Below are 13,274 nucleotides of genomic sequence, written 5' to 3'. Positions count from 1 at the left end.
ACATCAGTTTGTATCCTAAGCCCCCTAGGCTAGCAGGTCTAAAACATTTGTCATGAGCTCCAGTTCTAACACATCACATCATGCAGTCCCAGCTGCTGGCAGTCAGTCAATACCAGCAGTTAATGCGAATCAATTAATGCAAAATGATCATGTCTTCTAATTGTATATGTGTAAACATTTTATAAATATAAACAAAAAGACTAGAAAAAGTAGAAAGAGGCCCTGGTACTTCTATGAAGATTGGATGGGTTATAAATAATGTATTGTTGCTGGTAAGGTGTTATCCTCATACAAGATTGTATATTTATTGATGTAAGCATACCTCATTATCTTACAAGTTCAGAAGATGTCCCGACATTAATACTGTAAATCAAAACAACCAAGCAAGCACAAAAGAGGAGAGAAGTTTTATTCTTAAGACTTAAAGAGAAAATAAAACTAATTGGGATCAGCCAATAAATTCCATAGTACTAAGTTTCTTTAAAAAAAATCACCTAAAAAACACAGCAGCTAACAGTTGCTGCTGCTTCCCCCTTCCCACCCACCCCATAAATGGACATATATTAAAAGAAAATCTGTACATACCTTCCTGTTAGATATGGATCTCTAATATTAAAATGGAAATAACCATTGTACAAAAATGTTTAAGAAAGCTACACATCTCTCATATTACAGCTTTATTTTCCTTTCCTTACTGTTCCTCAGAGAACTCTGAAAGTGTATATAAATCAGCTCTCTCTGTATCTGTTACTGACAAATATTGACAAAACATCTTTGAGCTTATTATAGCTCGTAGCTAACACTGTGAGATAAAAACTTTAAAATGTTCAACACACAATGACAAGTTTGTATGTACTGTAAAATACTGTTTGATTAAACATAGTAATCAGCATTAACTGAGCTATCTGCGAAGGCTTTTCTGTAGTGCAAATCAATATAGTATTTCAGGACCAGTGATGGGCTTTTAAAGTTTTCAAATAGGCTGAGACAGAACCAAGTGAAAGATGTATTTTCTTTTAAATAGTGCAAAATTGATCAAGAGAAGCAGTTCGTACTTGATGAACATATGGACAAGATTAACAGGTACTCTATCATTCTTTCCTCTTACCTCTTGTGTGGAAGATTTGCATTAATATTAATGTTTACTGGATTTAACAGGTTATGTAATAACAGACCAGGCTCTAGCCTTTTTTAACATCTGTTTTTGTAGGGTTCTTGACCTAGTAGGACTTATTACTTACCTATGGTCTTCTACATATTACAGGTGTTCTTGGCTGGTTCAGTGAGAAAAGTAACTTTTGATAAATGTTGCTATAGTCATTAAATCCCTTATTTGTCAGTTTGTCACTCTTGTACATAACTGCCCTATAACACATTAAAACAAAGACACTTGAAAATTGGAATTTAGGATTTTGGGGGGCAAAGGACAGAATATGTGTGTAATTCTTTGGGTATTGAGATGAAGCTACATCTGTGACCAGTTTTGTGCAGCTGAGTACCAAAAAGAGGTTGATGGATGGAAGCGAGGGAACACCACCAACAAAAAACTAAGCCTAGTAGGATAGATTTATGAGGAGAAGCTGAGATAATAATATATGGATAGCTTGAACAACTGAGATGATATAGTTCTTTACAGATATTTTATGAGTGTAAACAGCAGTCAGAATAAAATTGATACCATAGGGATTATAAATACATAGATAAAACAAAAGTAGAAGTTTTAGAATTAATATCAGTATTCCCAACCGAGGTTTATTTGAATGTGAAATAGTCTTGAAAGGGAAATGGAGGAAACCTCATCAGTATATAAAAGTAGTCTGAACAAAGCAGGAGAGACTATATTGTTGTTTATTATTTGTATTAGCATAGCACCTAGGAGCCCCAATCATAGACCATGGCCCCACTGCACTTGGTACCACACAAACACAGAATAAAAAGAGAGTCCCTGCCCGAAAGAGTTTACAATCTAAGTATAAGAGAAGAGACAACAGATGGTTACGTACAGACTGATGGGGGAGTGCACGGAAACAATGAGACAGCATTGGTCAGTATGATAGCAGTTGTCAAGTGTTTTGTAGGCTTCACAAAAAGGGAGAGTTTTAAGGAGGGTTTTGAAGGAAGTTAATTACAGTAGAACCTCAGAGTTATGAACTGACCGGTCAACCACACCCCTCATTTGGAACTAAAGTACACGATCAGGCAGTGGAGACAAAAAAAAAAAAAAAAAAAAGCAAATATTGTACAGAACTGTACTGTGTTAAACGTAAACTACTAAAAAAAAGGGGGGAAAGTTTAAAAAAAGATTTGACAGGGTAAGGAAACTGTTTCTGTACTTGTTTAATTTAAATTAAGATGGTTAAAAGCAGCATTTTTCTCCTGCATAGTAGTTTCAAAGCTGTATTAAGTCCATGTTCAGTTGTAAACTTTTGAAAGAACCACCATAATGTTTTGTTCAGAGTTACAGACATTTCAGAGTTACGAATCACCTCCATTCCCAAGGTGTTTGTAACTCTGAGGTTCTATTGTAGTTAGTTTTGTGGATGTTTACAGGTAGCTTCTCCCAAGTGTGCAGGGAAGCACAAAGGTGCTTATTTGAAAATTTTACAAGTGGGTGATTGGAGGCGGGAGCTGTCCTTTCAGCACTGAATGAGAGATGATGGATCATAAAGGGCCTTGAAAATGAAGATGAGTAACTTATATTTGTTATGATAAAGTGAGGGAGCCCGTGGAGGGATGCAAAGAGAGGGTGAGATGGTCAAAATGATGGACTAAGTAAATTACCTTTGCAGCTGCATTCTGAATGGATATGTGTAAAGCAAGATTTTATTTATCAAGGCCAGGGAAAAGGATGTTGCAATAATTGAGATGAGATAGTGTAGAGAATCAGTCTGATGATCTAGTTAAGCTATTCTGTTTTTAATGTCTGTGAGTTCTCATTACTTCACAGGCAGGAAGAAGGGTGAAATCAGATAATACATTTAGGTCATATGAGGCTTTTCTTGTTTTTTTTTTGTTTTTTTTAGTTTGTTTTCAGCAAACAGCATGGAGGAAATCATTCAAAATTTGAAGCAGGATGGTTCTCCTTTTGCTCTTAAGCAGCTAGAGGTAATGTTTAGTTATATATTTTTACCTTAATAATTAAGTCTTAAGGATTGATTCTGATATCACTGAAACTTGTGTAAGTCTTGAGCAACTGCATTAAGGTCAGTGGAATTACATTGGTGTAAAGCTGGTGTGATAGCAGGCTCAGGCCCTTAAGATCCAATTCTTAGTTCTTTAGGACTTAGTCAGTAGGACTACCCACACATGTAACTGTAGGATCACAACCTAAGTCTTCATATTTATTGTAAAACAGTTTTACTCTGCACAAATTTTACTTCATATCTACTCCTGACCATATATACACCTCCTCTCTGGTCATAAAAGGTTTGGTGGTAATGGAGGTTCTCTTTGTACTTTTCCTTTTGTTGCTCTGGAATGATATGTAAAAAATGTGCCAAACTCAGTGTTTTCCAAATTAATTCAGTGGCACACTTCAGACTCCAGTACTCAGAAAAAAGTAATCTTTTTCATGTGTTTATTTAGTCATATGGAATCTTTGAATTTTCCATCCTTTATTACTCTCAAAGTGGATTTACTTTGCTGACCTGTGGAAAAACTGTTCCAGGGTCTACTCAAATATTGCTTAATATTGGGTAGAACTCAGGCATTTCTCAAGGAAAACTTTGATACTAATGCAGGATTATAGCTAAGGGCAGAAATGCTGCTCTTGTACAAATGTATAACATGTATTCCTCTCACCCTCCCTTGAACCTACAGTATATAAGACATATTATGACAGTATCATTAACTCTCTGAGGCAGACTGGAAATAAATGTCTTAAAATTATCAAAGAATGTACCTGAGGTAACAGATGTAATTGTCTGTAATCAATGAGGTCAGACTAGAAGATCACACTGGTCCCTTCTGGCCTTGGAATCTATAAATTATTTTTTAGCAGCCTCATGGGTTGTAACCAATAAGCATTTGGCCAGTCTAGGGTTTTTGTGGACAGTCAAAATGTTGACCATGGTAATATTTTTGCATTTTCACAGATTATATTGACAATCTTCACAGAAAAATGTGAATTGAGAAACATCTCTCTAAAAAAGGGAATTTTAGAAGCCACCTGCATAGCGAGCGTTATGCTCAGTATTTAAAAGAAAAAGTTTAATCTATTTTACAACACAACATTAAACAAAAGGGGAAACTTAATACTTCACTTTTATGTGGCTCCTGTGAAGGAGGATTGTTGGTCTAATGGTTAGGGCAGTAGCTGGGACTCAGGAGATTGGGGTTCAGTTCCCTGCTCCACCACAGACTTCCTGTCTCCCTAGGCCTCATTTCCCCATCTGTAAAATGAGAACATAGATTTTTCCCCTATCTCTCAGGGATGTTGTGAGGAGAACTACAGTAAAGATTATGAGGTGCTCAGATACTATGGTGGTGGGGCCATATAAAATAGATACCTAAAATAGCTCAACCCACTCAGTTGTATTTATAATCTGTTGAACTGCAATAGGATATTGTAAACCCCTTTTACAATATCATTGTAGAACTCTGTTTAACTTGCTGATGATAAAATTAACTTTTGTGGAGGCTGACAGACCATCAAGGATTATTTAATGATGGCTTTTTCTAAACGTATAGTTATGGCACTATAAAATAATGAAATCTAGTGGAATTGTTTGATAGAGAACATAGTGTATTGAGGATGTTACAACATTTTCTGTGTTCAAAATACAGTTCACATTATAAAGACTAGAAGTGCTTTCTTATTGGCATATAGTCACTCTCCAGGCCCTGTATATTCCACATAGGGTGACCAGATGTCTTGATTTTATAGGGACAGTCCCGATTTTTGGGTCTTTTTCTTATATAGACTCCTATTACCCCCCCACCCCCGTCCCGATTTTTCACATTTGCTGTCTGGTCACCCTAATTCCACGATCCCATAACTACCAGATTTGCTGCAGAATTCACCCCCTTGCTGCACAATCTGACCTATTTAAAGCCAAAATTTAAATTCTCAGTCCTTATGGTTGTGGAGATTACATGCGTTTCACATTTTTGAGGTTAACTGATGCAGCGTCAGCTGTCTTCAAGAAGAGCCTATGTACTAGTAAACAAAGGCCCTGTGCCTTTAAAAAGAATTTTTTCCCTCTCTTTCTTCAATTTGTTTGTGCATTTAATAGCACTTGATATATAGTAGATGATAGTGTTTCCCCTCTATGGTTGGTTAATGGCTGATTCTTGTTCCTCAGGCTTGATACAGTAGTTACTGGGTGATGGTCTATAGCCTGTGTTATACAGCAGTTCAGAGTAGGTGATTATGATGGTCCCTTCTGGCCTTGAAACCTATGAATCCTGCAAATACTTTATAAGATTTAGTGTTTATTACTGTGAATAATCCCTTTATTTCAATTGAATTACAGTAGAAACCCTATGCCCACTAGTAAGTGTCCAGAGGATCAGGGCCTTTCTTTCCCCTTTTGCTTTTGTCAGTCTTTCACACAGCCACAGGAACAAGAAACATTTTTAACAATAGGAAAATGATTATAAGACCACAAGCATTCCCTAGAGGGAACTCAGGGATCCATATAATACCTGAAACTACTTTTAACCTTTTTTTGTTTGTTTGTTTAAATTGCCTAGATTTCCAATTGTGGTGTCACTTTAACTGCAAAATTCAAAGATGTAAGAGAATTATAGAATAAATATTATTTGTTGCAAAAGGAAGAATGATGAAATGATTCACAAATAAAACATTAATTTGATCCTTTTGAAAAACATTCCTGATGTTTATAAGTTCCTGGCTGTAGACTGAATCCAGTGTAAATTATCTGAACCTATTTTGAATTCAACTAACTAGCGTGCTGCTTAGAGGTTTAAGGAGGCATCCCATGCATTCTGCCATTTATTTTCCACTGCTATGGGTTTACAGATATAGTTAGTTACCCATTCTCTTGGATTAAAACAAAAGTTATTTAAAAAAAAAAAAGACTGCTTTTTTAACTGAAATATGTGATCTCCCCTGTTTTAGACTAACTCCAGTATGAAAGCCTCTTGTTAACATGACTGGCCTTGGGGCTTCTGAGGTTACAGGCAGTAGAGTCCAGTGTCACTCCTGGGTCAGAAATAAGAGATTTTGAAAGACTGAATAGCTCAGGGAATTGGTAATAAGCTATAGAGTCATTCAAATCCAGCCCAGGGAAATTATGACCAAAAGTCATTAACATCTGATGGCTATTTGGTGGCCTGCGTGAAATGAGTCAATTTCTAAGTGTTCATAGATTCTAGGACAGGAAGGGACCTCGAGAGGTCATCGAGTCCAGTCTCCTGCCCTCATGGCAGGACCAAATACTGTCTAGACCATCCCGGATAGACATTTATCTAACCTACTCTTAAATATCTCCAGAGATGGAGATTCCACAACCTCCCTAGGCAGTGTATTATAGACATCTTACAAAAATACCATTGCTGTTGCCATTAACTGGTACCTTAACTGGCAGACTCAACTCAGAGGCCAAGGATTGAACGTGCATATGATCATTTTTTCCTCAAGGAGGGTGATATTTCCAGGTCAGAATGGTGGCACAGTGGTGATGTATGGTGGAGAAAATTATATTGCCACTACCATGTTGTTGAAGAATAGAAAGTTTGTCTACAGGGTTAAGGGGTGAGAGGTTTTAGAGTGAAATTGTCACCAACAGCAATAGCCGCCTCTAGTTTACTTGATATATTAATTACTTTTGGCAAACTGAATCCCATTTGTATGTAATCTTTTTACCCTGGTGCCTCCTCTTGGCTGCTTGTTAATGAGTTCTGTGGAAACTTAAAAGTTTCAATAATTGTTGCTTTCCTTCCTCCTTTAAAATACTGGAAGTGGGACAGTGAGAAACCATACTTTAAAAACAAAAACTAAGACAGCAATCACATCTCAATATACATTCACAGCAATTCAGCCATAGTTACCTGGTAACCAGTGAAAGGCAGGTTAGAAAGGTAAGAAGAGCCAAACAAAAGGAAGAAACAATGGACATGTCAGCTGCTGGGACAGTGGTTGGAAAGCTGGTGCAATGATGCATTCTCCTGAGCTGGCTTCTCAAAATTCCTACTTCATTTCTAGTCTGCAGAAATGACTCTCAGTCCCTTATTAAAAAAAAAAAAAAAAAAAGGTATTAGCTTTAGAAGATGTTCATTTACATTTTGCTTGTTAAAAGCACACACACTTAAAAAATACCAAGCAATATCATAACCCCAGTATCCTGGCCAGATTCCAGTTTGGGTAATCAGTTCTGCATAGCTCAGATTGCCCTTTTTGTATCATTTGGATACGCTGCTCTTTTTCACTTCCTGACCTAAACTCTTATGTCTAGTGTTGTGAACTGATAACCAGTGTAGTCTCACTTCACCCTGTACATGATGGCACTTCATTCTCCCATATGTCGGGCTGTACAGATGATATAAAATAGAGCCTTGTGTTGCAAGCACTTATGCACATGGGTAACTTTACTTGTATTAAGTGTTTGCAGAACTGCTACCTGTGGAAGGGTGGCGTCACTGCTGGTGTGCTCCCCTTGTGGCTGCATGTAGCCGCTCTTTCCGCTGTAGCATGGTGTGCCTCCTGCCGATGTTCAGTCTGGTCCTGTGCGGGTCTCTTTTCTCATGACTTGGCCCTCCAGCCAGGTCACATTTTAGTTCCACCCCTTCCAGGGTAACAAAAAGTCCAGCAACTTTACATCAGGTTTTCAGCCCTTGACTCTGGGTCCCCTGGTCCTTACATCTTCTTGTCCCCAGGGCTTTCACGAGTCCTCATCCCCTTATACAAGGAGAAAGTTCACTCACTGGTGAGTGGTAGGGGAACTTAGGCTCTCCCACTTCTCTGGGTGTCAGCCCAGGGACCCTATACTGAAAAGACAAGGTTTATCTATTCAAACCCATCCTGTGCTACCTTCCCTGAACGTCTTCCTACCTCAGCCTGTCAACAGGCCTTTCCTACAGCTCCTTCTTGGGCCCACTGTGTATTTTTCTTAGACTCTCAGGGTATATCTACACTGCAATTAGATACCCATGGCTGGCCTGTACCAGCTGACTTGGGTTCGCAGGGCTTGGACGGTAGGGTTATTTAACTGCAGCGTAGACTTCCAGGCTCTAGGACCTGGGGTGGGCGTCCCAGAACTCAGGCTGCAGCCTGAGCCCAGAAGTCTATACTGCAGTTAAACAGCCCTGCTGCAGCCCAAGCTCAAGCCAGCTGGCCTGGGAAGGAGCTGTAGGAAAGGCCTGTTGACAGGCTGAGGTAGCCACGGGTGTCTAATTGCAGTGTAGATATACCCTCAGAGGTTTCATACTTCATAACTTACAGGATTCTTCCAAACCAAAAGTACAAACTTAACCCACTTCCACCCTACCCAGGCTTGAATGCGAGTCCTTCTGGAGGCTTCCCAGATACCTCTGCTTCTTTCTTCTATCAAACCATTCCCACAGTGCAGGAACTCCCAGCCTCATCTTTTCTGGGTCTATCACTAGCTGACCATTCTGTCTTTTTAAGGAAACTTGACTCCTTTCCAGGTGACCCTTCTAACCAACCTTCTTAACACCTGTTCAGGTGCCAACAGGTAGGTTAATTGAGTTCTGAAGCTCTCATTAACCCTCTTAGTGCCAGTGTGGGCTAGAGACCCTATCACAGTACCATAGTTTGTAAAATGCTTTGGGATTCTGTAGATGAAAGGACTATATAAGTGTCAGTCATTGTCATCTTCGCTATTAAGAAATTTACAGTACATTTTTTTGTTAAATACAACAGAACAGCATAGTTATTTAATTGAAAATTTGTGCCTAAAAGACATTTAATCATTATGACTCTTATGTTTACTGGATCTAAATTAGTAGCTCAAACTTATTTCTCTTTTAGACTGAAAATTGGCTCAAGTGGTCTTCAAAAATAGTCGAAAAAGCTGAAACCTTATATTCAGGATATGAACACAGGCTAACATCTAGTGAGACAAGGCAGTGTGTTCCTGGTACAAAGAGCAGTATAGTTTATAATTTATAAGAGCTGTATAATATTTCATAATAATTTAATAATGTCATTGTTGACCTAAATTCCCAAACTGTATTTTTAAAAAAAGGTACAAAACCAGGTTTGAATTTTTTTAGTAAAAAAATATCTGTATTAAGTTTAGCAGATATTTCTGTGCTTAAATTGTGTAATTAATGTTTTTACTGAAAAACTCAGCTGAAGACAGCAGACAAGTCAGGAAAGCATAGCTGATTATAGTTATTTGTATGTGAAAATCAGTCTCTTTCTCTTTAAACCACAGCTGATTCAGTCTGGATCAGAATTGTTGAAGTAGTTTACAGTACGTGCAAACGTATAGACCAAAAACCTGCTGGACATTAACTTACCGGAGAGTTTACATATTCTAAATAGGGAGTACATGATGGTGTGATCTAAAAGGTTTACTGGCCTGAACTTAGGATGACCACATTACTTATGAGTGAGTTATGACGGTCATCCCAAATGACTGTTCATGAAACCTTTACATCACCCTACCTCATCATATTAAGGATTCTACATGTGCTACATGTTATAGGAAACTTTTTTCAAGTGTTTTAGGTGTTTATAAACACCTATAATTATAATTATAAAAATATCTATTGACACAGCTTTTTGTATCACTCCACCTGTATGTCTGCATGCCTTAATTGCCATGGGCCAGATCCTGCATCCAGCAAAAGCTTCCATTGACTTCAGTGGGTATTGGATTAGGCCCCAAGTGACTAATTGTACAAGGTACAGAGGGAGCCATAAAAATCTCCTAACCCAGAATAGCATTTTTACATATTAGAAGCAGAAAAGTGAATAGGACACTGGGCATGGGGGCCAGGTGTTTGGCCCCTTCTCCAGTAGTTTTGCCCAGCTGGCCAAGGGCCATTCCAGTTCCCTGGGTGCACTTCTGTTGCCCTGGCCGTGCCTTAGTTGGGGCTCAGAAGGGGTGGCATACGCCCAGCTAAGTTGGCCCTACACCACCTAGACGGTTCCCCGTGCTGGCGTCAGCCCCAGGAAGCTGGTTAAGCCAGCTTGGAGGTTGTCTTTCTGTCAGGGGACAAAGCAAAGTAGCCCTAGCATGAGTCAGAATCTGACCTAATGATATCCCTTTCTTCTGGAATTCCTTCTCTTTCCTTTATCCTTCTTCAGCTTCTAGAATTAGTTGCCCTCTGCCTTTTTCAATATTAAATTTCACTTCAGACTGATTTTTCCTTCTCTTCTTTTTTCCCCTGTATCCTTTTCTTTCCCTATGTTCCTTACCTCCCCTTGGGTTTTTTCCTCCATGTTCTTCCATCCTTCCTCTTTCTTTCCTGCTCTGTCCCTTGCAACCTCCCCCTTGATACTTGTAGACACTTACATGTCTCTTCATCTGCCCGCAACATTCTGCCACTGAAACACCGATAGTCACCCCCTGCCTCAGCCACTCTTACACGCACACCTCTCAACACACGTGTACACCCACCCACCCAACCCACACAGACAGCCATGCACCCACCACTTGCCCTTTTGACTACACACAAACCCCTCCATGCACTCACAAGGTTTACGTCTGCATTTGTGCGGTGGGGGTAGGGTGAGGGGTATGACATTATCAATACATTCATTTGTCTTGACACTTAACAGTAGTGGTTAGGTTTCTGCACGTGTGCATGCTCTGTCCTTCCCCCTCCCTTCCATCGCTTCCTCTTACACTGCTTCCAGGTCAGTACTCCCCCTTCCCCTCTCCTGGATTGTTATAGGCACCCACTTACCTACCTTCTGGCCTTCTTTGCGTTTCCTCCTTCTCCAAGCACTGGCTGTAGAGTGGAGCAGTTAAGAACCTGGAACAGGAAGCCATTCTGCCCACTTGCAGTGCCCTTCTGCAGGGTGGAAAAAGGAGGTGTAGCCTCAGCACCACCACTTCTTCCTCCCCTGCAGCCTGTGACTGCTGAATAGGTGGGAGGAGGAGCATTGACAGACGGACAGACAGGGCAGCGTTCAGGGAGGAAGAGCAGCACAGGAGAGGAAGAGGAGCAGCAGAACCTTTAAGCTGTTCTATCCTTTTAAAATGAAAGCTTTCATCCTTGACAAAGATTCTCATAGACTTTGAGGCCAGAAGGGACCATCATGATAGTTTGGTCTGACCACCTTGCACATCACAGGCCACAGAACTTCACCCACCCATTCCTACAATAGACTCCATAACCTCTGGCTGAGTTGCTGAAGTCCTCAAATCATGATTTAAAGACTTCAAGTGACAGAGAATCCACTATTTACTCTAGTTCAAATCAATACGTGACCCATGGTCCATGTTGCACAGGAAGGTGAAACCCCCCCAGTGTCTCTGCCACTCTGCCGTATTTGTAGTTGGGACGGATTTCTCCCCCAGGTCAATAGGTTAGACACTGAGCACCTGGGCGAGACCCAACAGCCAGACACCTGGGAAAGAATTCTCTGCAGTAACTCAGAACCCTCCCCTCTAGTGTCCCATCTCCAGGCCATTAGAGATATTTGCTAATAGCAGGCCATATGCAGTTCTAGACAACCTCATCATAACATCCCCTCCAGAAAACCTATCAAGCTCAGTCTTGAAGCCAATTAGGTTTTTTGCCCCCACTGCTCCCCTTGGAAGGCTGTTCCAGAGCTTCACTCCCCTGATTGTTAGAAATCTTAGTTTAATTTCAAGCCTAAACTTGTTGATGGCTAGTTTATGTGCATTTGTTCTTGTGCCAGCATTGTCTAACTGTCCCTTTGAAACACGGCTAGCTCAAAGCACATTAATGAACTGCTAACATGCATCAGCAGGATGCACACAGACAGTTAGATGCAGAAGGCTAGCACAGGTAGATTCACACCCCAATTAGCCATCATCTAATCATTCTTGTAGACAGGTTTTGAGTGATGGGTTTTTTAGACTAACCTTTGGTTGATAGATTTCTTACATAGGAAGAGTCAGGAGGATTGGCTAAAGGTCTGTAAATTGATTTAGTGGGCGAAATCCTGGCTCCCTTGAATTCAGTAATAATCCCTCCACCAAGTTCAATAGGGCCAGAATTTCACCCCAGATACTGAGATTCTGATACATTGTATGAAATCCTGGCCCTATTGAAGACCATGGGGCTTTGCTATCTGTTTGAGTGGGACGAGGATTTCACCGTTGGTGTCTAGATACTACAGTGGCATATTACAGATAGCTTAGATAAACTTTAATTTGTTCAGTGTATACAGGAATAAATACAAATTTTGTGTTTGCGTTGTTTGTATATTGGTAAATTAAAGTGGTAAATAAGGAAGAGGATGGGTCAGTGCTACAGAGTAACCTGGATCCCTTTAAGCTGCAGACAAGCCAACAATATGCATTTTAATACAGCCAAATGTAAGTGTACATCTAGGAGCAAAGAATGTAGGCCATACTTACAGGATGGGGGACTATCTTGGGAAGCAGTGACTCTGAAAAAGATTTGGGGGTCATGGTGGATAGTCAGCTGAATGTGACCTCCCAGCGCAACGTTATGGCCAAAAGGTTAATGCGATCTTTGGATGCATAAACAGGGAGATCTCCAGTAGAACAGGTTATTTTACCTTTGTATTGGGCACTACTGGAATACTCTGTCCAGTGCTGGTGTCCACAATTCAAGAAGGATATTGAAAAATTGGAGAGGGTTCAGAGAAGAGCCAAGAGAATGATTAAAGGATTAGAAAACCTGCTTTACAGAGATAGACTCAAGGAACTCAGTCTATTAGCTTAATAAGGAGAAGGTTAAAGGGTGACTTGATCACAGTCTGTAAATACCTCCATGGAGAACAAATATTTGATAATGGTCTCTTTAATCTAGCAAACATGTAATTAAAATTATTCACATATCGAAGGCCATAGAACTCCCCACAAATTTTTAACGGTGGGAGTAATTAACCATTGGAACAATAAGGGTTGTGGTGGATTCCCCATCAGTGACCATTTTAAAATCAAGATTGGATGTTTTTCTAAGAGAGATGCTCTCGGAATAATTTTGGGTGAGTTCTATGGCCCGTGTTGTACAGCAGGTCACATTACGTGATCACAGTGGTCCCTTCTGGCCTTAGAATCTATTAATGTATAGCTATTATGGTGCATCATGGACAGGGTATGGTTATTCCATAGGCATTATTGAAAATCAAATGCAGAATATATTATTCTGGAAGTATTGGGCCTTTGATGTGCAAG

At 39.9% G+C, this 13,274-nt stretch overlaps 1 protein-coding gene across 1 annotated transcript in view; it reads left to right on the top strand.

The window, feature by feature from the left end:
- Nucleotides 1-13,274, top strand: part of HIBCH (3-hydroxyisobutyryl-CoA hydrolase) — an 84,844-nt gene that overhangs the window by 57,655 nt on the left and 13,915 nt on the right. The window contains exons 9-10 of the mRNA XM_065413454.1: nt 1,025-1,083; nt 3,024-3,105. Coding sequence (XP_065269526.1) covers nt 1,025-1,083; nt 3,024-3,105 — 141 coding nt within the window. The remainder of the gene's footprint in view (nt 1-1,024; nt 1,084-3,023; nt 3,106-13,274) is intronic.

The sequence above is a fragment of the Emys orbicularis genome, chromosome 11 (genome assembly GCF_028017835.1).
Source record: "Emys orbicularis isolate rEmyOrb1 chromosome 11, rEmyOrb1.hap1, whole genome shotgun sequence".
In the NCBI taxonomy this organism is placed as follows: domain Eukaryota; kingdom Metazoa; phylum Chordata; order Testudines; family Emydidae; genus Emys; species Emys orbicularis.
Note: the sequence above shows the minus strand (reverse complement) of the source record. Positions and strands in the feature narration are given on the sequence as shown.